The 24,171-nt window shown below is 39.6% G+C and overlaps 2 protein-coding genes across 7 annotated transcripts in view; one reads left to right on the top strand and one right to left on the bottom strand.

Moving 5' to 3' along the window:
• Nucleotides 1–6,269, top strand: part of fbxl5 (F-box and leucine-rich repeat protein 5) — a 10,228-nt gene extending 3,959 nt beyond the window's left edge. For both annotated transcript variants that reach the window (XM_008407522.1, XM_008407523.2), the window contains 6 exons: nt 815–940; nt 1,092–1,246; nt 1,355–1,437; nt 2,311–3,036; nt 4,300–4,448; nt 5,435–6,269. In XM_008407522.1, coding sequence (XP_008405744.1) covers nt 815–940; nt 1,092–1,246; nt 1,355–1,437; nt 2,311–3,036; nt 4,300–4,448; nt 5,435–5,511 — 1,316 coding nt within the window. In that variant the 3' untranslated portion in view covers nt 5,512–6,269. The remainder of the gene's footprint in view (nt 1–814; nt 941–1,091; nt 1,247–1,354; nt 1,438–2,310; nt 3,037–4,299; nt 4,449–5,434) is intronic.
• On the bottom strand, nt 5,761–24,171 carry cc2d2a (coiled-coil and C2 domain containing 2A). 5 transcript variants are annotated; one of them, XM_017304421.1, is made up of 40 exons: nt 23,985–24,171; nt 23,800–23,881; nt 23,514–23,567; nt 23,251–23,331; nt 23,019–23,160; nt 21,907–21,998; nt 21,697–21,807; nt 21,542–21,622; nt 21,234–21,452; nt 20,348–20,504; nt 20,135–20,271; nt 19,906–20,037; nt 19,162–19,371; nt 18,936–19,042; nt 18,719–18,859; nt 17,543–17,699; nt 17,182–17,456; nt 16,325–16,502; nt 16,069–16,222; nt 15,009–15,156; nt 13,889–14,027; nt 13,600–13,803; nt 13,410–13,502; nt 13,224–13,315; nt 12,050–12,064; nt 11,246–11,413; nt 11,075–11,132; nt 10,892–11,001; nt 10,511–10,607; nt 10,328–10,426; nt 10,080–10,250; nt 9,208–9,222; nt 8,892–9,095; nt 8,714–8,803; nt 8,525–8,638; nt 7,921–8,055; nt 7,702–7,824; nt 7,144–7,202; nt 6,857–7,034; nt 5,761–6,690 (listed from the first exon to the last, which is right to left on the bottom strand). In XM_017304421.1, exons 1-40 carry the CDS (start codon nt 23,996–23,998, stop codon nt 6,505–6,507), a joined length of 5,022 nt encoding a protein of 1,673 aa, XP_017159910.1. In that variant the 5' UTR covers nt 23,999–24,171; the 3' UTR covers nt 5,761–6,504. The 5 variants fall into 5 exon arrangements, with proteins under 5 accessions (XP_017159910.1, XP_017159912.1, XP_017159911.1 ...); XM_017304423.1 differs by lacking the exon at nt 9,208–9,222; XM_017304422.1 differs by lacking the exon at nt 12,050–12,064.

Raw genomic sequence — 24,171 nt, 5'->3', positions numbered from 1 at the left:
CATGACTGTACAGCAGGGGTCTGCAACCTGCTACTCTTTGGACCTTCTACAATAGCTAAAAATGATAGAGAAAACAATTGTTCTTTATCATTTATCAGGATGGATGTAAAACAAATCTAAGTCAGTTTTTATGGAACAATTGCATTAAATTTCCACAACAAAATGACACAGATCTATTTTTCTTGTCATTATTTTTGGCAACTATGCCATATTTCATTATAACTTTACCTATCCTCTTTTTGGAAGTGTTTATTTTAAGATAACAAAAAAACTGAAATAAATTTAGGGTTCTTTTAAAATCACACTTACGTATGGTAGATATTTTTCAAAAAACATTTTTTTCTTCATGTAACTTTTGTGGCTCTAAACGACTTAGTTGGCTTGACTCGGAGTAAAAATTGTGTTTTTTGGATTGTAAAAGTTGCAGACCCCTGATCTGAAGCTAAAATGCAGCACCACTCATACAAACACTGAGTAATGTAATATTCAGATGAACCATAAACTAATAATCCCTCATTGTTTTTATGGTTTTTGTCTCTTATGTCGGCTTCTTTAACTTGGGTTTCATTGTTAGTCAGTCAGTCTTAAAGCTTATAGATGTTAACGTTGAGAGAGATATTGCTTTGATGATTTTTTTTTTCTACAGTGTTAGTCATTTGTTACATAATCTCTAAGCAGAGCTTTGAACAACGAACGCTGTCTGTGATCAAACCAACAGCAGTGATTAAACAGCCGGTTTCTGTTTTCTTTAAGAAAAAAAAAAAAGAAGAAACGGTTTCATCTCTGTGATGTGCACCTGCGTCTTTTTCTTCAGGTGATTATTACAGCGGCCCTCCTGAGGATCTCGACCAGGAGCCAGACGACGACTGGGTGAAGAGCCGGCAGAACGAGGGCCGCGCTTACCAGGAATGGGATGAGGACGCTGATGTTGATGAGTCAGGTGAGGTTTGGTTTTCAGCTGGTTTTCATCACTGTGGGGAAGAGTAAACGGTATCACCAGATGTGTGGCATCTATAGCTCAAGCTGAACTGACTCGTAGGGTTGGAAATGTTTGGTTTGAATCATTACCTGCATCTTCCGTGTCTTCCCAGATGCTTCCGGTCACACTGAAGGCTCCCTTGCTATCAGCACGGCTCAGAGGGAGAAACGGCTCCTAAATGGGATCATCCAGCACCTTCTTCCCACTGTGGGTTCTTCTGTCAAGTCCATGATTCTTGCCTATAGTTCTACAGTTTCAAGCAAAATGGTATGTTGCACAAGACTGTTTTTTTATTTTTATTTTCTTTTAATTATGGCACTTAACTCTGTTTCTAACTAAACATCCTCTGAAAGTTCTGCTCTGTTTTATTCGCAGGTTCGTCAAATTCTCAGCCTTTGCCCCAACATCACTCATCTGAACCTGACCCAGACTGATGTCACCGATTTTGCTTTTGACAGGTAAAACGTCAAACTGAGTGCTCTTTTCAAAAACATATTCTGAATAATAGAAGAAGAAAATGACATACCCTCTCCTTTAAGGATCCACAAGAGTTAATCTGAAGTTGACTGATCTTATCGATCAACTAACAATTTATTGATGGGAGCTGCCTTTTTTTAAAACCTGAGGGCCAACTGTCTTTCTATAACATAAAAAGCTACATTCTTATATGTAATATGTCGAATTAAAAAAATAACAGTATCATTTTAGCATTATATTGTGTCAGCTACTATTAAGTTGCTGACAAAATGTACATGTGTTTTTCCTGTTAACACATGTTAACAAGAAAAACACATTTGGTTAATCTCTTAAAAGATGTAGTTTTATAAAAAAAAATTCCATGGGTTGATGGTGTAAATGCCTTACATTCCTGTGACTCCATTACACAATTTTTTACTGAATTATAGTCTTTGAACTAAATTATGACAATTATTTATTAAGAGAATTATAACATTGTACAGGTAATATTATAACAAATAGTATCTTAATAAATATAAAATGTTACTTTGTTGATGTACATTTTAAGAAAAATTCAGCGAATGCTCAAATGCGACAACGGTATGGATCGCGCAGTCATAAACCGTTTATCGTATGGACACCGCCATCTTTATTCCTGTATCAACTGGCTCCTCTTAAGGATGACCAACTGGCACCTCTTCTGGATGGAGGCCAGACTACAATAAGATGTTATTAATTGATAGGAACTACTTTCAATCTAAAACCATTAATCACAAATTAATGTTTTGCATCTGTTGTCTGCTTGGTGAGATTGTTGCTAAAATGATCCAGGAACTCAATACTCACAGTGCTGTTTCCTGTCTATCCTCTATCAGCTGGTCCTTTCTTGGAGCTTGCCGTTCTCTGGAGCACCTGGATTTGTCGGGGTGCGAGAAGATCACCGATCAAACCCTGAAGAGACTGTCTGTGGGTCTGGGTGACCCCGTGTCCTCCATCGGTTCGGACAAATACTCAGAGCGACGAGCTAAGCTGCTTAAGAGCTGCCCTGTGCCCATTACACTAGTGGAGGAGAGAAGCCTGCATGCGGTTGGGCGAAGGCAGCAGGCCATCATTTTCAAGCACGGCACCGGTCGCTGGGGCTCTGCCTGCATCCCCACTCACGTCTGGGTCCTGGACACTTCCAGCCTCGCTGACATCGAAGACACCGCAGAGTGGAGTCATCGCGGCGGGATGCCTTTCTCTGAAAGCTTGGCGGAGACGACGCAACTCGTGGGAGGCTCTTGCTGCTGCAAGAGGAGGAGGAGGCACAGGACCGGCTCAGATTCATCCTATCTGCATCAGCAGTACGCCATATCTGGGGAAATGTTTTGCGGTCACTCCACCTGCTGCTCAAACGAGAAGGCCCTCAGAACTTTTACTGGGCCCCAAAGCGAGTTGGGCACCACCAGAACCACCACTGCAGAATTACGGACTAAATGCTCCCCATCAGGGGGGCAGCAGTGTCTGGAGCCGGAGAACAGGACTGACTGCTCAAAGGCAAAACGATCACTCAAGTTTCTCAGCCTCTCTGGATGCTACCAGGTCACTGACCTGGGCTTAAGGTAATGATCACACTTTGATTCAAACTGATAAATATTTACTTAGACTTCATTCTACCAGGATAAAATCCCTTTGAGATTAAAAAGCTTTTTCAATAGACTCGAAGTGAAATATGTCTCGCTTGAAAAGTAATTATTTCCTGCTCAAATTTACTTTCTATAAGAAGATTGAAATGTTAAATTAAAGAGCTGCAGTGATATTCTTAATTCTTTAATCTTTTCATAGCACAGATGAGGTTTTAAAACATTCAGCAATACTTTTGCAGTGATTCAAAAGAAAAGATATTGAAATAACCTATGCCTATGAGTAAACTTTTCTATACAAATATACAACTTGGATCCAATCCTCAAGTTTCTTGCAGTGAAATTTACACTTGTTTATATAATTTGTTTAAAAATAATTTATTTACTAATATTATGTCGTTTATTTATTAATTATTGTTTTATCATTTATTTTTCAGGTCTAGATGAGTCTGGAAAATGGATAACGTTTTTTTTTTTTTTTTAAATGTGATTTTCCAAACATTTTTTTATTATCCTTTAAAGGATAAACCTCAACTAATGCCTAACAAATGCAACGTTCCTAATGTTAAGAACAAATTTAGCCCTTTTTTTAAATTGTTAAATGACATATTGAATTGAAAGTTTTACTTGTATGTATTTTTCACTTACTGCACCGTCATTAGGAATTCAGAAAACTGCAGTTTTGTTGCAAACCACTTAATTAATAGAAATCCTTACTTTTCAGGTTGAAGTGGACTAGTTTGCAAACTGGGTCTGAAATGCCAAAGAAAGTAGTACTGGAGCATTTATAAGACTTTTTTTGCTAAACAAAATGAAGGCAACATTTGTTGTGAAATCTTTAAGGCAGGTTTCAGAAACTTTGCTTTAAAGAGTCAATTCCTTATTTGTCAAGACCAAAATTTGTAGATTAAAACGGCTAATGAACCAAATCCAGTGTGAAAATTTGACAATAATATTATTGTGGAACCTAAAGAAGTAGGTCAAGCATTGTTAATAGTTATATTGTATTGACATGTAAGTAATAATAATAAAAAAAAACCTAAGATGAATGTGTAAGAACCCTGACTCATCAGTCCTAAATAATAAATTTGCTAATGAAATATTGTTAATCAGTGGCAATAATGAGCAGCGCAGCTCCTATTGGTGTAAGTCTGGATTATCCATGTCCATGTATTTGCCTGAGCTCTGAGTCTGCATTATTCTTTACCTTCAACAAGGTGGCATCCCCCTCTTGTATTTCAGGGCATTATCTCAGCGTGGAGGGCTTCCTGTCCTGGAACATCTCAACTTGTCTGGCTGCCTCTTCATCACTGAGGTGGGGCTGCAGGAGCTGGTGTCAGCCTGTCCTTCCCTCAATGATGAACACTTCTATTACTGCGACAACATTAACGGTAACACAAGCCAACGTGACAGAGGTTGTTTTACACTTCTGCCTCCCACAAAATTCTTCATGTTTGTATGATCTAGGAAGTGCCTTGATGAAGACCTTTGTCTGTGTTATAGTGTAGTATTTTTTATGATGACTGTAAATGATTTGCCAGTAGACCTATAAAGGTATGCAGTAGCTCTTACAGACAAGTAAGTATGAATTATGCTAGTGTCAGCCACACAGGCCTCCTGTCATGAGATGAGATGTTACAAGTTCAAAGTGTATAAATATTAGTGATGCAAGTCATCCATTAATGACTTGATCTAAAGCTGATTGATCTAATCAATAGACCAACAATTAATTGATATGTAGCTATTTTCTTAAAAACCTGAGTTTTCCCTTGTCAAGAAGGTTGATCGTCTTTCCATAACATCATAAAGGGCTAGGTTTTTCATAATATACCAAATTACCCCCCTCCCCTCAAAAAAGTCAATTAAATGTAACAGAACAGGCACAACAGCGTATTGGTGTCATTGTAGATGGGAAAAAATAGTAAATTTACACCCAAAAGTCTTGACATTTTGAGATTAATCCCAGACATTTTCTAGGAAAAAAAAAAACTTGGAAATTTCTGACTTTCAAAAGTTGACATTTTTCAACTAACTTTTAAAACTCAGAATTTTTCAAGTTTGTCTGTAAAATTTTCGAGATTTTCTTTCCCATTCTGGTATGCTACCGCCTTCTTTGGTTCTGTATCAACTGATTCCACTTAAGGGTGACCAGTGGTGCCCTCTTCTGGACTGCTGCCAAACGACACTAAAAAAGGTCTTAAGTGGGCGCTATTAATCAATTGGAATTGATTTTAATCTAATAAACCATTAATCATTAATTAATTGTAAGTCGATTGCTTGCGTCCCTAATAATTTTTTTTTTTGTAGCACAGTATTTGTTTATTCTTGTCCTGATGTGTTTATCAGTAAGTAATCGACATGTGACTGTTCTCTGCAGGTCCTCATGCAGACACAGCCAGCGGTTGCCAGAACCTGCAGTGTGGTTTCCGAGCCTGCTGCCGCTCCGGAGAGTGATTCCCGCCTGCCAACGCTCCCCTAAAAATGTCACGTCTCCCTATTGTTGCACTTTATCCTGGGAAATACCATTTGCTGTATTTTGTCACTTAAAAAGTGTTTCTTGATGAAACTGTAATTTTTGCTCCCGCTGTTTCCCTACTTATTTAGTGGAGATAACCGTTTAGAAAGAATAAATAACGGGGCGAAAGAGTACTTGTTGGTTCCTTTGGCTTTGGAAAAGTGAGACAGAACATTTTTACACAATTGTTTTTTTTGTAGATAGAAGCTGACTGTTCCCTAATATTTGTGCATACAACTTTTACCAACCACCACCCTTCATCCATCCCTTTGCAGTTGATGCTGGTGCAGAACATGTTTACGTTACTGAGGGCCTGAGTTCTGATATTTTTCAGAATCGGGCACCTTCTGAATTGATCTACAGGATAAACACAAAAAGTATGATTTTGGATCCAGGCAGCAAAGACATAGGAACAGGCACATGATGTTGCCATATGTTTTGGTTATGGTTATGATCTTTTCCATTCTGCCCTTTCAGCTTTCCTGTAAAGGCTTTTGCTCTTTTTCCCCGTTTCTTTATGCACTCCAGTGGCTAAAAAAGAACAAATGTTAATATGAGATGATCACCGCCATGTTGGAGGGCTCTGTTGTGTACATAACTGCTTTACCATTCTGCAGCAGGATTTACTTTCTGGTTCTACAGTCTTGCATGAGATCTGTTGAAATTGTCAACTGGTAATAAAAGTTTAGGCACTGCAGTCTATGTGTGTTCAAAAAAACATTTTATTTTCAAATGCGTTTTCCTACTGTATTATCTGTAGTGCTCCTTTTTACTGCTATTCCAATTCAAGGCATATAAATATTTCTTAAGCACTGTACACCAGATATTTATACCATGTTGACAGATGCACAATAATTAGGTAAAAAGTCATACATTTTCTAAAAAAAAAAAAAAAAAAGCAACAGTGAAACAAGTGCATTGTTCAGTTTTTGTCATGTGCGGACAAGCGAGGCGAGGTACACCCACACAGACGGCACGTTGTTGGGATAAGGTTGTATGTACACGGCCAGCGCAAACTCCACATTGGATGAGTGAATATTGTGAACCCCAGTGCTGTGAACTGCCTCTATGATGGGTCCGACCTCAGAAAACGGCAGATGGAGCGGGAATCCTGAGATCTGAAAACATGGGGATCCGCAGTCAGTTTTAGATAACTTTCTCCAAATAAAGTGACATCTGCTGCCAGTTTCCACAGAACATTGAAGATATGACTCAAAAATTAGGAAGCAATGTTAACTGCAAATTATTGCACACTGTCCTTTTATTGAAATTTTTCCAACTCACCCTGTAGTCTCCGAGGAGGTTCTGCAGCTCGACACGGTGGCCCTCCGCTACATCCTGACCACGACTCTGCTCAAGTTTGGGCAGAAACTGTTTCAGGGTGGTGGTGCAGTACCGGTTCCAGCGAGTTGGGTGACGAGGGCGCCACTCCATAATCTTCTCCTTTAGTATCTTCTCAACTCTATCCAGAATTAAATGTTAAAGTGTAATAAAAAAAAAAAGTGTTTATAGTTGATCACTCTGGATCGGTACAGCGATAACTTAGAGCTGCATTTATTCCTGTAACTCACCTGTCCTGAAGCTCAGCTGCAGCTGCTTTGTCTGTTTGGCGGTACGCTAACTCCTCCGGCTGTGAGAGGAAAAACAGTGAGAACAAAGTATCTGCAGGTTTTAGCAAATCACACTTTAAGACCATTTTAATATCAGCTTGGATGAAATTTAAGACCAAAGAAGCTAAACACATGGAATGACTGGGGAATGATGCTGGCAGCAGAAGTGAGCCAGCGGCAAAAATAAAGATTGTCTATCCAACTGTTTGTACATTTGCGCTAAGCCAGGATAGCTAACTAGCTAACAAGGGTATTTTAGCAGCTAACTACCAACCACCTTTAATCAGAATGTACTGAAGATGCTTGTGCAAGACTTTAAGGTTTTGCTTGACAGAAAAGTCCTGCAAGTCAAAAAACAACTACCTGAATCGTTTTGCTAGAACAAAATTTAACACTTGTAATTAATGTGTTTGAGGTCAACTTACTATTTTCTAAATGAATTTAAAACATTTTAGGGATGCATGGGCACTCTAGAGAAAATGAAAATATAGATGTATATAGATAAGGTTTTACATTCACCTGTACGCTAGACAGCCCCGGGTGGGAGAAGGAGCGGGAGAAAAACGGTTTCCACATTTTGACCTTGGTGATGTCAAAGTTAGTGTGTAGTGGCGAAGGATTTTCCTGAATGTTGAACCAAACCTAAACAGCAAGCACCCCCAAGAATCTTGTTATAGAGGAAGGAGACATCAAATATGACTGTATCATGTCACACATAACTGCTCATTTTTCACTCACGTTGTCAGAATTAACCAAGCAGCCAACGGTTTGCAGAGGACAGAAAGTGTCACCCTTCTCATAGAACTGCCCGCTGCTGGGGTTCCAGATGAAGTAGCCACTCTGCTCATGGGTCAGAACATAAGCTGTTGGTCCCTGTGAAAAAGCCACACGGCTGAAAGGTGCTCCCAAACAGTTCTCTCTGCTCTTGGAGGTTTTGAAATGGCTCATTTTCCAGAAACCAAAAAAAAAACGTGTGTTTTCTTTTTTAAGCACTTGAGCTGTTTTTAGAAACAGTTGAGACCCAAATGGAATGGAAGAATGAAAAAATTAGTTTTGAATAATAGATTCACCTTCATATTTTATATTTGATCAACTTTAAACTTGGCACAAAAAAAACAAGAAAACATGGCACTTGTGGCTACTTCTCCAATTAATTTATCATTTCCGGTGGGTGACCATGTCTTGGAAGGTTTGCAGTTATTCCATACTCTTTCCATTTTAACTAAAGCCCAATAAAATACATTGAAGTTGTATTTGTAGCAAAATGCACAACGGTTCAAGGTTTGTTTATGAGGCACTGCCACTACGATAGGTTCAGGTTTAACAAGTAACGCTCACCTACCTCTGGTATGGCTGTGCCAATTATGAGCCACGCTTTCTTTCCCAAAAAAAGAAAGTAGTTGCACAACAACACAGCGTGTTCCTGCTCATCTCCTGCCAGTAGAGTCAGGAATTGCTGAGAACAAAAAGAAGATACATGTGTAAGTACAGCGTTCATACCGTTTCCACATCTTACAGAGGTTTCACTCACGTCACATGTGCTCAATAAGTCGCAGGTTGCAGAGAAGGAAACCTGATCTGGCAAAGAAGGGATCAGGGAGACATATCGGGCAACGAGGCTCTGCGAGGGGACAGAAAGGGTATCAGGTCAGCCGGTCCACTAAAAGTGAAACCTGGCATCGCTCAGCGTTCAGCATGATCGCACCGACCGTGGCTTCCTGAGGGTTGTTAGGAAACGCATCCAGGAACTCCTGCGGGGGGTTGAGCGGTCGGATGTAACGAGTGATGAAGATCGTCTTTCCGCTGAGGTCGATGACCGTGGTGATGCAGGGTCGGTCCGGATAGCCTCCGGCTGCGTGTTTCTCAAACTTCTCTGAAGCCTGCAGTAAGCGCTCATCCTCCTGACTGTTGAACTAAAGTCACTTCAGATTAACACCGAGTGTTTTTCTAGAAACATTTTTACCTGATGCACAAGTCTGCACAAATGAGGATAAAATAGGGTAAAAGAAAACAATAGAATGGTACCTCTGCTTCCTTTATCTACCGCACAAAGAAGAGCAAAACATAAAAGAAGATAAGGACAAATTACTGAAGTGATATGACACCACCTACTTTTAACTAAACAGTCTGAAACTAGAAGAAAAAGGAATAAAAATACTAATAAATACATAAAAAGGAAAGATAATATATACATATATATAAAATGTAAAGATATAGTGAAAGGTTTTTATAACCTTGAAACTTTTCAAACTGACATTACAACCACACTGTAACTGTGTTGTATTTTAACCAACACAAAGTAGAATATAAATGTGAGGTGGAAAGAAAATATATGATATATATTTTAAAGTGTAGCCTGCATTTACATTCAGTCAAATTTACTGTTACCCTTAAATTAAAAAAAAGCACAACTGAGTAGGGGCGGGTGGTCAGATATGGACCTGAAGTTTAATCGCGATATTTTGTCTTTAATACTGTGACAACAACAAACTGAACTATTTATTATTTATCTTTTATGGCAGTGATGACATAACACAGCCATATATTTATATTTATTTATATCAATGAAACAGCATTATGGCATCACAAGCACAATTTGTAATACACTCAGTCATATTTTCAAATTAATATTTATCGATACTATCACTGTACAAGCAGTGAAGAAAATAGTAAAACTAACAACTCTGAAGATATGGACAGTTTCAGGGGACTTTAAATGTTAATTGTAATTCATTGTGACAAAGATGAATCAGAATCCTTATCATATAAATATTTTGCAAATTAGTCTAAACTTGAACCAAAAGAAGTCGAAAACAGCGATGCGGACACGGACACTAAAAAACTAAAAAAAAAACTAAAAAAAACCCCCGGAAGCAATGAATGTGAGACTGGGTTACCTTCTCTCTGACGGACTCTCCAGGAACCAGCTGAGGTTCTACAGTGATGAAGAGCCGTACGAACGTCCCGCCCTGCGTGCTCCGCCACTGATCATAAACACTGGTGTTGCCGTGCTCCCTGCTGTATCCCAACAGCACGGCCGGCGTGTTCACTTTGAACGCACCGTCAATCTGCCGGGCAAAGCGAGAAATGGAACGTTCGTTTGGGGAAATGTCTGCTTGTACAAACAACGCAGTAGAGCCTTTACCTTTGACTGAGAGTAAATGGTGCTGAAGGGGATCTTGACGGAGCCCAGCCAGTGCTTCTCTATCTGCGTGTGTATGGACGTCGCCCTCGATTTGTCGTCCTGCGCGGCAAAGTCACAGTTGTTACAACTTGAAACGGCTGTTTCGGACATAAAGTGTGATTTCAATCGTAGACGGATCTTTACCGGTCCAGTTTCATAGAGCACTTCATCAAAAATGTTGATAAAGACTTCATCTTTGACAGACTGCAAACTCCCAGTGCTGTAGTCTCCATTCGGAGCACTGAGGAGAAGACGTTTGAAACGGTACACCCATTTACTGACTGACTGACTAGTTAGAGGTCCAGGAATGTCTCAGAATTCAGGAAATAATAATGTAAACACAAAATGAATTTTAATATATGCAGTTGAACATTCCTATAAAATACATTGAAGGTTATGGGAACAAGACAAAAATCTGTCACAGCTGAGTCAAACTGGACGGCTGTATTCGAGATCTATGTTTTAACTTAATAAAATAAAACCTTATAACAAATCATGAGAGGCAAAAAGTCTGCAGTCAGTTACTTAAATGGCAGCTGCAGCTCCTCATTCCAGCTTGGATTTGGTCCATCGGCTGTGGTTGTTTGGAGCACAGTGCGCTGGAAGGACACTTCCACAAACGGCCTTACTTGTACCTGTATTACACAGAGTGTACATACTTAATTTTGATGCTATAGGTCACAGTGTTCGGGTTGGGGTGTCCTGTACCTGGCTGAGGTACCAATCACTGCCCTGGACGGCACTCTGAGACGACTGTCCCGGTTTACTGGAAAGCAAAAAATGGGACGTTGTCAGGCATCAAAAACTCCACAATCCAAATACAAGTTCGACATAACGTCTTCTTGATTATTAAAAAAAAAAAAAGATGCTGGCACTCACCTGCTCTGGGGTTTGCGGATTGGGATGTTGTGGGCCCGGATGACGTTAATGAGCAGCTTGATGTCCCCGTCTGACAGATTCTGAGCTGTGACTTTTTTCCTTTCTATCCTTTGAGGTTTCAGTGGCCGTTTGGATTCAGCCAGCTTGAACAGGTTAATTCCCAGAATGCTGTTGGCAGCAAGAGACAAGACGTATGAAAACCAGACGTTTAAACTATCTTATGGAAGAGAATAAAAATGGATGGCTGGGATTGTTGGCTGCTAACAGAACCCAGTGCACCAAGGAGACAGGCAGAGACTCCTGAGGTGAAGGTTCTCTATTGGTTAAAGCTTAAATTGTACCTTTACTAGAGTGTGGCGTAACATATCCTGGATTTTAATTGTTGACATTTTAAGCAACAACTTTAAAATAAACATTTTGCTGCAGATATAAATGACTTCAAAAAGGGTTCATGTGTTAGTCACCTCATTATGTTAGCAGTAATAGGATACAACTGTTATGACTTATGAATTTATTTTGGCTTGTATAAAATATTAGAAAGGAGCAACATCACACATAAGCAATAAGATGATGTATGCCAATGTTTCAGCGCCAATTGTTTCATTTTTGCACCATTCATTTAACTGAGGTCATTCTACATTATCTTTTTCCAAAACCGTTGGAAAAATCTGAAAGTTTACAAAAGGACTGAACACTGCCAGTGGTCTACAGGCACTAGAGCTTTGGTACCTGCGTTTGCAGCTAAAAAGCACACAAAGACAGGGCATGGGGGGGAAAGCGAAAAGAAAAGCATTCCAAACATACCCTGAACCTGCACCACTGTAAAAATGAAGTGCAAACGAATAGCATAAACATAGAAAACACATTTTAAACATCCAGTCACAGATATGAAAAGAACAGCAAACATATCACTGATGCACTATTCTGCGTACATGTTATATATTGTACAAAGCAATTTTGTTGGGAAATGTGTAAAAAGTCATGAAGTAAAGTAATCTTTTTTTTTTTTTGCAGTAGTAGAGCAGGAAAAAAAAACCAAAAAAAACAATGTGAGGAAATATTTAAAAAATTTGGACAAAATCAATGGTGGCACAAAAAATGGTAAACTAAAATATGAGGAAACTTTATGTTTTGAAATATCTCTCTTACACACACCCTAAACACCTGACTGATCAGAAAAAGTAAAAAAAATAAAATAAAAATATGTAAAAATATGTTGCAATGTTTTCTGACATTTTTGATCATTCTACAACTACCAGAGAAGTTTGGTTTGAATTAATGTCCGATAGTGAGAAAAAAAAGATTTATTTTTATTATCTTCAAATATCTGGTTTCAGCTATTAATGATGCTTTCCAAATTTAGGCTTACAATCAAGGGATTACACTTTATTACCAAACTGTGCAGTTTGAATATCAAGCACTTTGAAGGGCTTTATAGAGAAGTCATCCACTTCCCAAACCTTGAAAACGCCTCATTGATATTCAAACATCTTCAAGGTTTTCAAGCACCCATACAAACCCTGTAAAAAAGAATGTAGCCCCCGTGTATTTTATTTATTCCCTATGAGCCAAATGTCAGGGATTACTAGTTAAGCTCTTCTAGAAAAAGAGAAATGTATGAGTGAAAAAAAGCTTCAGTTACATTAATTTTAAAGGGAATATCAATTGTGTCAATACCTGAGTTTGCAAAAAAACATTTCTCAATTCACCCTATAAATTAAAGGTTTTCTAGATTTTTTTTAGAGCAACTGGAATGAAAAATGAACTTATTTTGGGGACTTTTTATGCATACTTAGTTATAAAGTTTTGTATAAATCTGATCATAACACATTTCTAAGACCGTCAAACTAATTGTTTGTATTGGTATTTTGTGGTAGCAACAAATTAATCTCACTTCTTAGAACATTCTTAGAATAAACAGTAAAAAAGAGAGTGAACTTTGCAAGAGGAGAGGAAAATTGTCTGGTTTTATATTCACCCAATGCTTGGTATCTCTTCTTCGATCACCAGGTCGGACAGCTGGTAGTGATGCTTGGTGAGAATAAATCTGTTGATGACCGATTCTCGTATCTGTGAGGCAACGGCAGCAGCAACACGGCTCGTTCAACGGCACAGAAAACAAAGATAGATCTGTTTCCACATTTAAAAAAAAGCACTTAGACACCTGCTGAAGGTATTTGGCCACAACGGCTCTGTGAGGATTCAGATGTTGCCTGGTGTCAATCGTCTCCCCGTCTTTCAATCTTTTTTCATAATCCTAAACTCATTCAAACCAAAGGGAAAGAAGAACAGCTATTACAGCTCACAAACTTTTCACAATATTCCTTGACGGAGTACGGCATCGGAAGGCTGACCTGGAAAACCTTGTCAGAGACCTCCCTTTCCAGAAGAGGAACGAATTTGTAATTGCGAAACTCGGGCGCCTCCTGGTTCCTCAGCCTGAGCAGGCGGAACCTCTTGGAACTCTCCATCTCCTCATCGCTTACGAAGTTGAACTCCTCCTGCAGGTGTTCAAGGCGAAAGTAGTCGGGAGCGGTCACTTCGCCGCTGCTCGCCACCTGTGAAGACACGGCGGCTGCTCTTATCCGGAGTTTTGACTTTATTTTGGGGAAATCCAGGAAGACAATATTCTGTGTTACGCACTTTCAGCAGGTGCATGATGGAGGTGTTCTTGGGATCGTTGGGGTCCAGCCGCGACTGTACAGCCCACTCACCGATCTTTTTCATGTCATACAATCCAGACGCCCCGATGTACGAGACGGCATCCAGATGGCCTAGCCCTCTAAGAGGCAGAAATACACAATTGTTGATGTATGGGAAAAAGTCTAGGGGTGAGATTTTTTCTGTCTAGGAGTGAGATGTGAGGTGTGATTATGGAATTTCACTAGTTTTGTTTGCAGGCTGTATGGTTTCTTGCCATCTTGTTTGTACCCTAACACCTCCCAACTCAACATCTGAATTTTTTATTTTTTTTTGTGCTGTTTCAACAAATTTTGAAACGGCACAACATTAAAGGTGGTTTTGGATTAGGCTGTGTGGTAAAAGAATATTTCACAAGTTTGCTGGCATCAGGACCAACAAAATCCGATTTTTTTAGAGATCAGTAATACAGACTTATTAAATCAGAGATGGATTATCCTTTACTAAATGCAGAGTGATGATGCTTTGGAAGATTAACTGGTAGCACAAGCAGTGGCACTCCAAACGGGGGGCAAAGAGAGGCTATGGCCCCCTCTTGCCATGTTCATGTAATAGAAAGGCTTACAGGGCCATTGTCTTCAGTGAAGATGTACACGTAAAGTCCAATAAATAAATACAATTATATGTGTGGTTTTTTTAAATTATTTTTTAGTTGTACTCACCTAAAAATTTTTCTGGCCTTTCCTGGCCACCCCTATAAAACATTTTCTGAGGGTGCCACAGGTCCAGTTTAAAACCGTGACCATAGAGGATCTATAAACGCTGTAGTTCTTCCCTCAGTTTTCTACACATTTAACATGTTTACAGAACTTTATGAGCAGTTTCTCTGCAAAAATAATTCAACTAGATTTTACAAATATTCTGGAAGCATTTGCTACACGTACAAATACGAGCAAATGTATTTGTCCTTGCTTTTAGCAGACACGTTTTCATTATCTGTGTAGTAGGAATTTAACCTTACACCATCTGAGCCGCTCTTAGATCTGCAGTGTTGGTTTCATGGGCGCCAGGTCGGGAGCCGCTTTGCTTACAATGCAAATCGTCCCGCTGTGACAGTGAGTACCTGTGTGTGCCACCAGGATGCTGAGAAAGAGGCGGTGCGAGCGGGACGCCTTCTTCCCCGATGCCCCATGACACGCAGCAAGACAGCTTCCCGGACGTCAGCAGTGTCAGCTTGTTGCTGCCATCGGACTCAAAGGAGAGCGGCACATCTGAGGACACGGACAAAGAAAGAGGGTCAGTGAGGATGCGCCGGCACTCCTTCATGCCTTTGAAGTTTTGCTCCTGATGAATCAAGAATTTCTTTGCATTCTTTTTAAACAGCCAAGTTTTATTTTTATTTTAACTAACTTTTATTTCTACTTTCGCATCTTATTATCACTACATTAGTGTTTGTTTACAGCTGTGGTTGACACAGAACTTTACAAGATTAACAGAAAAGTAAATCACAAAAACACATTTTTCATATCTCGTTTCGAGCAGAGAAGTCTAAATTTCAGGATTCGTATACTTTCGAACTTCTACAGCACCACACTTGAGCTAAAGAATGAACTACAGAAGACAGCTTCTAATCACCGTTTTATATCATTTATTAATGTTATTAATAATATTGTGGATTAGTATTCTTATTTTTATGTTTTGAAATGTCTTGCTTGCACACATGCTACACGTGTGACTGATCTGAAATAGTTACAAAAAAATCTCTAAAAAAGAGTTTTCTGGCATTTAGCAAATAGGAATCATTTTTGGAAATTCTAACTGACCTATTTTTGGAAATTCTAACTGACCTAAAGCAAGAGAAATTTGGTCTAATCTAATTTTAGAGGGTGAGGAAAAACATGTACCTGTGTGTTTTAGTGTCTTTACATATCTTGTTTCAACTGTAAACAATGTTTTAACAAAACTGTGCAGTTTGAATATCAAGCACTTTCCAAACCTTGAAAACATTTAATTGCAAGCATTTTCAAGGATTTCAAGCATTCGTACGAATCATGATATTTGGGGCAGAAAAAAAGAGAAATTAGGAGTGACTTGAGTTGAGACTTTTGCAGAGTACTGTTTGCTTTCCGGGTATTTTTAGTCGAAGGTAGAGTGATCTGGAAAAAAAAAACAAAAACAAGTACCACTTCCAACTCCCTCGTGATCAAACATCACGTGCTGGTTGCTGCTGAACTCGATTTCCTCTATAGGGGCTCTGCCTGTAACGACTGAAGGGTCGGGTACAGGAACAAACACCTGAGCCAGCAGGGAGTATGATGACCCAATCTCCTCAAACACCTGCTCAGACACAGTACACAAACACAACCGGGTAGGACAGAAACACTACAGCGAGTAAGTGAACCGAAATATGCAGGAACGGGCAGAAGAGTTTTACTGTACCTGCAGATTAATGCTTTGTGGACAGTTGAGCACCTTCAAATTGAAAATTTGTCCAAAGTGAACCCGGAAGTCGGTGCTCAGGGAGCAACTGTCTGTTCTGGAAACTTCCTTGTAGTTGTAAAGGATCTTGATGAAAAGAGAGCGCCTCGAAACATCTTCCCTGCGAGCTACTTCAGCCCTGAAAGACGATGCAAAACCTTTCAGCGTGGCGAACAATAACAGGGTTGATGAAGGTTTCGCCAACTCAAATTTAAGACATTTTAAGACCATTTCTAAACATAGGGCTCCCTCTGGTATTTAGAAAAAAAATCCATGACTTCTCCATGACCTTCAATATAATTTTCCATGACCCATGCACAACAGGTTCAGAAAGAAAAGTGTATAACTGAAAGAGTAACTCCACCAGGCTGAACTACAGCAAACATGTAAAAGTACAGTGCACTTTTACAGAAAGGGAGGAAATATAAATGACGCTGTTACCGTGTTCACAGCGTAACAGCGGCAACTGTTGCTAAGACGGTTGTGTATATTCGCTGTGTAGTAGCGATGCTTCTTCTAATTGAGTTATTTTGTGTTGCAGGTAAGCTGGTGATGTTAATAATATATTCTATGGTATGTTATTGGGTTCTGTTAAGTATCAATTATCACACTGAGTTCCGTATTAGTATTGCTTCCGTTGTAAGTTATTTTTACTTTGTGAACCACAATTTTTTTGAAGAATCTAAGACATTTAAAGGCCTTTGTTTTAGATGCATGAATTTAAGACTTTTTAAGGACAAGTGGACACCCAAAATACACCATTTAGCAAATATTCTGGCATCAGGAGGATTTGTTAGCTGCTACTTGAAGGTACCTACCTGGGACAGAGATCGCTGGCCGTGACGCCTCCTGATGTACACAGCTCCGGGACCAGAATAGCCTCTCCTGGTTTCCTACGAATCCTGGAGGCTTTTTCTCTCACCCACCGCTCCAGTGAGTCAATGTCCGGCCTTTCTGGAACCTCCGGTTTCACGGGGTCTTCCTCAAATTGATCCTCTGACTCAGTCTGATCCTGTTCTTCTTCTTCTTCTTGTTCTTCTTCTGTGTCGTCCTGTGTTTGGCTTTTCTTTTTCTTCTTTTTTTGCTTGGCTTTCTGCAAACAGTGAATATGAGAACAGGTGCTTGAATATGAATGTGAGGCTGACGAAGTAAACAGACTGCGCTATGACTGGTAGGCACCTGCTTCTTCCTCCAGAGTTTCCAATCTTCCAGTTGCTTGTTGTACTCTGCTAGCTTCTTTTGGTACTGCTCTTCACTTTCTGCTTCCAGCTCCAAAACTTCTTTCAGGATTTCGCCTTCATACTCCCACTCGTCCAAAGCCCGATCAACGTTCTCCCTGAAGCAGTGACATAAAAAAAGGAAATGTGATACAAATGAAAACAAAGCTCTGATAAGAAGCAGATAAGTACAAGTAGTTGTATTTGCATTTGCTCATGTTAAGATCACAAACTGTAATTAATTTTACTCGGATCTTAATAGAACAATGCAAAGTAAAATGAAAATGATGCATAAGATTAGAAAACAACAAAAAAATCTGAAAAGTGAATTTTTTTACTAATAAAAAAAATTCACTTTTTTTATTAGTAAAATAAGGTGGAATCTGAAGGTAACTTGTTACAATGGGTTGTATTTTGAGCCATATCTTTTTAATTTTAAAATTAGGGTGTCTGCGCATTCTTAAAAAGTCTTAAATGCATCTAAAATTATAGTACCTAAAATTAGTTTAAAGGTATTATTATTTTTGGTTGCTTTTTCCTTATGGGACTGTCATGCGGATATCTTGAATTTTGTGACTTGAGGTTGTTGAAGCTAGCGATAACTAGTTGCTAACATACCCTTGCTATCTAGCTAGCTAGCTTTTCTGTGTCTATCATGGGTAATTGCAACGTTTTGGCCAGTTAGCAGGACGGCAATCATTATTGCCACATCTAGCGAGGCCAAATGCACTCTCTGAAAAAATAAACAAAAAACTTTTAAGCTTGGCAGTACACAGGTCAAGGCTGTAGAAATCCATATGCAGTCTAATACGCCGGGATCCCCAATATATTAATAGTTTTTTCAAGTCTTAAATTTCATTCAAGTTGGCATTAAAAATGTCTTAAAAACCTTAAAATTCTACTTCCTGAAACCTCCAGAAACCCTGAAAATGTTGAAAACCACGTGTCATTTCCCTTCCAACTCACTGTTATCCTGCACTTTGTGTTGGTCCTTCATATGAAATCCATGAGGTTTGCGGTTATAATGAGGAAATTATTGAAGGAGTGGGATCATTTTCACAGTGAAGCAACATCAGGGAGAAATTTAAAGATTAACTAGTGATGTTTCTGTTGAGAAGTCTATGAATTAAGTAGGTACCTTCTGAGAAAGAGCTTAAAAGGTGTATTGGTATATTTCTGAAACTCTCTCAGGGACTTGATCTCCTTCCACACTTTAATGATGCTCCTCAGCAGAGTCCTGTCTTTCTCCTGCTCCAAGTCGCGCAGCTGCCGAGTGTTCCTGTTGTGGACGCATAGGAAAACTGGTTTGTTACGTAGCCAGCACTGTTGTGCCTGCTACCGAACAGAGACCTCACCTCACTTCTAGACTGTACTCAGAAATCCTGTGCTGCAAGGCCTCGGAGGAGCCCTGCTCACCATGGATCCTCATCATGTTCCGCAGAGCTTTCCTCAGGCCGTTCAACTACAGCAGAACCAACACAAAAAGATACCAGACTATATGAATACTGCAACAAAGCATATTGAAACAATAGAAGCAAAATCGGGTTGGTGCGAGGACTGCTTTAATCCACTAGAGTTTACCTTCTCTGTAAGGTGCCCTGTGAGATTATTCTGTTGCCTGCTGAGGTACTGATCGTACAGCTGAGCCAGCCGCGATGCCAGGACGTGTTCGCGGCTAAAGAGAGGATGATGGGAGAAGATCAGCCCGGAGACGTCAACGTCAAGCTGGTAGTCTCCCTCAGGGTCTGTGGCACCAGCAATGTACAGATTTGCATACTGGGACTTCATAGCCTAGGACATAAATAAAAGACACAATTACCCATCATCCACTGTCCTGAAGGATGTGTGTTTGGTTTCTACACAATCGTTTTGAGAAAATTTCATAGATTGATAGATTTAAGTTGTTTCAGAACATCTTTTGTGCAATTTATGAGCACAGATGTCAATATCACATCCTTCGGATCCTGCTGGTTTACAACTTGCAGCCTTCACTAGCAGAGGGATTTCTCCTGGATAATTTCCCCCAGCGATAACGTCTGTGTTGCAGTGCTCATGTATGTGTCCAAATGCATTCAGTTGAATTTGGTTAAGGCAAAAATACAGCATAGGAAAATTCTATACTTTGACTAGAACTTTTTGAAAAAGTTGCCACAAAATGAGCAATAACAGGCCACAACAGTCACAAAAAAAACATCCCAACATCCTGGAAAAACTATAAAAATGCTAGAAAAGTCGCTCCCCATGCTCAGCATTACTATCAACATCAGATTCTGCTGATCAACATATTTCTTGGATGGATGGATTGGCTGTGAAGGAGTGTCTGACCTTCCTGTATACAGTTTGCAGAGCAGGATCCAGCTCTTCATCCATGTGGAAAAGAGGCGGCCTTGTGGACGATTCCTTTATGGGGTCAGGCAGAGCAAGAATCTTCCCATCGTCTCCAAACCATTTGCTTCCCTTCAAAGAAAGTAAAAAAAAAAAAAAAAGACAAGCATTAATCTAAACTTGAATACAGTTCTTTATATGAACAGTTTAGTAGATTAGCTGATGATACCTCAGCCATTTTCAAAATTCGATTCTCTGAAATGTTTTTGTTGGTCAAAGATACGGCAGGCCGTTGTCCCACGTAGAGGCCCTCGTCCTCCAGAAAGCGGGGCATCGTGTTTTCAGGCAGCTTGACGGAGGTTGGGACTGTAAAGATTTTTGCACAATTCCAGTCAGACCAACACTTGTGAGTCGAAGGGGTAACTGCTAAAACGTGCGCTACCTGCTCGAAAGCTCGGAGTAAACAGGAGTTCACAGTCTCGTTGGACGCGCTTTTTGAAACCAACGTACTCCGCTTTCCTCACTTCCACAAAGTCTTGAGGCAAATGGTCAATGACGAATAAGTTGTCTTCATTTCGCACCAGAGGAGCTTCTTCACTCTTGGGCAAGGTGTAAAACAAGAGTCAGTCACTCACTAGTTTCCAGCGTAATACAGTGCTTTGATATTTCCTAAAAGTTTCCACAGTTTTCTATGCTACATTCACAAAACAAATTTTTTTTGGGGGTGTTGCCATTTTGTATTTCTGTTCATAATAGGCCTGTCACAACAACAAATATTACTGGATGGTAGATTATCCCTGTATTTATTTTGATAATTACAGGGATGATTATTGAAAATGGTTGCATTTTGAGATCATTTTCAAGTAATATATTGATAATGGCATCTCAAAGACTAATGGACTTAAAAACGAACAAAACAACCAAAAACAATAAATGAAAACAAAATAATAAAAAAAAACACACACAAACCCAAACCATAAATAGATTATGAAGTCTGTGTGAACAAAATTGCCCATCAAAAAAATATTTAAAGCTCATTTAAATTCATCATTTAATTCATCAATTGATTAATTTCTTACTGCGACAGACTTAGTTGCACAGTTATGAATAAAAAGAAAAACAGTCGGCTCCCATCTGTCGCCCCGTCCCAGTCTCTGTTTTTCACTGGCTGCCAGAAACATGTGTTAAAAGTAGAGGCGGTTGTCAGTTCAGCCTGCATCCAGATCGGCCCTTACAAAACTCAAACATGTTGGTTTGAGTCTGACCCGTCCGGTCCCCTCACACACTTACAGAATCCAGTCTTCACCCCATCTCACACCAAATGTTACCTGGAACTCATTTTGGTCTTGATTATCTTCCTCTGCTTCATCCTCCTCTTCCACCTCAGCTTCCTCTTGTCCGTTTTCATCTCTGTCGTCCTCCTCAACTCCGTCTCTCTGTTTTTGTCTCATCTTGCTCTTACTCTCTGGCTTACTTGGCTGGTCGGGCTCATAGTTAAATGTAAAGAAATTGTATGCTTCTTCAGTAGTTGGGAAGTCTTTTTCTACCTTGATTTGGAAAGGTACCAAAAAAAAAAGCAGCATGTGAACAGCAATATTAGTTTTAAGAGAAATATTAACGTCAGTATGCAGCTTACTCTTCTAGCCTGCTCTTGAAACTTGACTCTGGAGCGAAGGGTCAGGGGGTCGTCATGTCTTCCTGAACTCACTGGATCAGCCTAGTAAACACTGGAAAGTTACTTCTACTGCTGTACTTTATTACACGTGCTCAGTCAGATGTCTTTCAAATCACCTCTCTATCGAATCTTGTTATGGTGTCTCTGTCTTTGAGCCGCTGGAGTCGACTGACCGGCTCACTAGAATCCTTTGAGGTTTCCTGCTGCTGAAGGCTCTCTCCTTTAGACTGCAACGCAGCGTACATACAGTGGCACTCAGACTGACAGGCATATGAGTGGTGATAGTCTTACTCATGTAAAATGGAAAAAGAGAAACTGAAATTTACCCTCGCTGCTCTCAACTTCTCTTGCAAATGGCGCGTCACAAAGGTGTCTAAATGCAGAGAGCTGGAGGGCTGCTCAGATTTTACAGAGACGCCTACAAGAAACAGGAGTCAGGACAATGTGACACTATAAATAAAGTAAGCGATAGATTGTAAATGCATTGTTCAAATTAACATTAGACTGTATAGAAAGTCTTGCCTTCCTTAACTATTTCAACTTTTGTCACATTATATCCACAATCAATTTATTATTATTTTTTATTTTTTATTTTATGGAATAGGCTAACTCAAAGTTATGTATAACTGTGAAGTTAAGAAAAATGCATAAATGATTTTCAAACTTTTTTCTTTTTCAAGAAAAATAAATATCAGGGAAACTCTGGTATGCATTTGTGTTCATCTGTTTTCTCCCCCCATCCTATAAAAAGTAGCTACGCTCTGTCGGACTGAATTTACAGATTTTCAGATGACGGTTTAGGCAATGGTAGGGGATTTTTATATTTACAAATGGCTAAAAATCAACATATTGGCTGCTGGTGTAATTTCTGTTGTCATTGTTCCCCTGTTTAATTTGCTGAGAAGCATACTCAACTCACAGGGTCAAATGTTCACACTTGCCTTTTGAGTCAAAGGCTGAGAGGTTTGGAAGCTACAGATCCATACAGCTCTGGTTGTGTTCTTCCCTATAATGGAAGTTGCAAATATTGCTTTTTGTCTGGCACACAAAAGTTTTCTAGCCTTCCTGCTATCTGTATAGTTTAGGACTCATTTTAAAAATTGTTGTTCTTTAAGTTTTTCTTTCCTATTTTAATTTTTTTTTATTTTGTTGTTATTTTATTAATATAGGGTTGCTTTATTGATTTTCTTTTGGTCATATCAACTTTATTATTGGCTTGTTATTGCATTATATGACTGCTGTTTCCTTTATTCTGTGTACAGCATTTGGTCCTGTGGGAGTTTAAAGAGCTCCATAAATAAAGCCAGCGTGGAATGGCACTTCACAGTTAGATACCACTTTGTGTTTGTCTGTTACAGTAGATACAAATAAAAATGCATAAAAATGAGAGGTTGTTATGTGACAAAAACGGAAAAGGTTCAAAGGGGTAGACACAAACCTCTCTGAGAACCAGTTGGAGGTCTTGTAGAAACCACAGAATCATCTACCCTACTAGATGGTCCCTCATTTGGACTGTTGTACTGAGTGGGGGAAACTTCCCCAACATCCTCATCTTGGACGAAAGGCTGTTCCAGCAGCAACTAATCAACAAGAGCCACCAGTGATATTAGGCATAATGGGAGTAAAACTGAGCCAACATTTTTAAAAATTTCCAGACAACTGGGTTGCACCTTTGTCTTCCTCTTCTCTCTCTGGGCTCTCAGTGTGCGTCTCAGACTCTCTCCTGGGTCCTCATCGCTGCCCTCAGCTTCCTAGTGGAAGACAACCACGCAGTTTTAGAGCAGGCGGAAATACAGAGCCCACATCCACGCTGCTATTAGCCACTAAAGCTGCGGGAAGGCTTAGGATGAAGGGAAGTTGGTGTTTAAGAACCAGCAGCACACACAGGAGAGCAGCAACAGCCTAAAAGCTAAGCTACAACACACAAACCAACCTTCATTGCAGTCGGTTGGTTGTCCACATTGAACTTGGCAGACGGAACCAGAGCCTATCGAGTACAGTTAGTTTTATCAGAGCGTTAGCAGCTCCTGTTTCTGTGCTGTAACATCTCCTTCTTTCCTTCCTTCCTTCCTTTCTTCCCTCGGGTCATGTTCAGGCTTGTTAAAAGTGACGCTTCATATTGGACTGACAGAATTAAGTATGCATGCACGAGCTAAAATATTAAATACTCTGGTACGACGTTTAGGCTTCATTTAACCTTAGAAGTTCAATTACTTTACCTGAATGTCATCTTCGTTTTTGTTTTTTACCAAAGTATCTTGTAAGGCCCGCCGTTTCATTCGTAGTTTCTCCCGAATGTCACTAAAAATTGGTTTCAACACAGGAAATTATGTTTTATTAGTTACCAAGCGTTATAAAAGGTAATTCACAGATTTACTTGTTACCCGAGCAGTTAAATGTTTACCTTGACGCAGCCATTTTTTTTCCATCAACATTCACCAACTTGTCGTGAAAATGTTACATTTATAACAGTGTAACTATGCGGATAGATGAAGCGTTCTTTTAGACGAAGATGGTTTTCTGCTAATGTCTGGAGCTCCGTTAACGCTGCCTAGTAACGACGTAAACTACTTCTCAACCTACCACGAGGG

This window comes from Poecilia reticulata, linkage group LG4, assembly GCF_000633615.1.
Source record: "Poecilia reticulata strain Guanapo linkage group LG4, Guppy_female_1.0+MT, whole genome shotgun sequence".
In the NCBI taxonomy this organism is placed as follows: Eukaryota; Metazoa; Chordata; class Actinopteri; order Cyprinodontiformes; family Poeciliidae; genus Poecilia; species Poecilia reticulata.
The sequence above is the reverse complement of the archived record's forward strand: the minus strand, read 5'-3'. Positions and strand labels throughout refer to the sequence as shown.

Coding starts and splice junctions, on each gene's coding strand:
- cc2d2a (XM_017304421.1), bottom strand. Junction 16,503..17,181: donor GCCAGCGATCTCTGTCCCAG/GTAGGTACCTTC, acceptor ATCGTCTTTCAG/GGCTGAAGTAGCTCGCAGGG. Junction 7,825..7,920: donor GCTTGGTTAATTCTGACAAC/GTGAGTGAAAAA, acceptor CTTGCTGTTTAG/GTTTGGTTCAACATTCAGGA.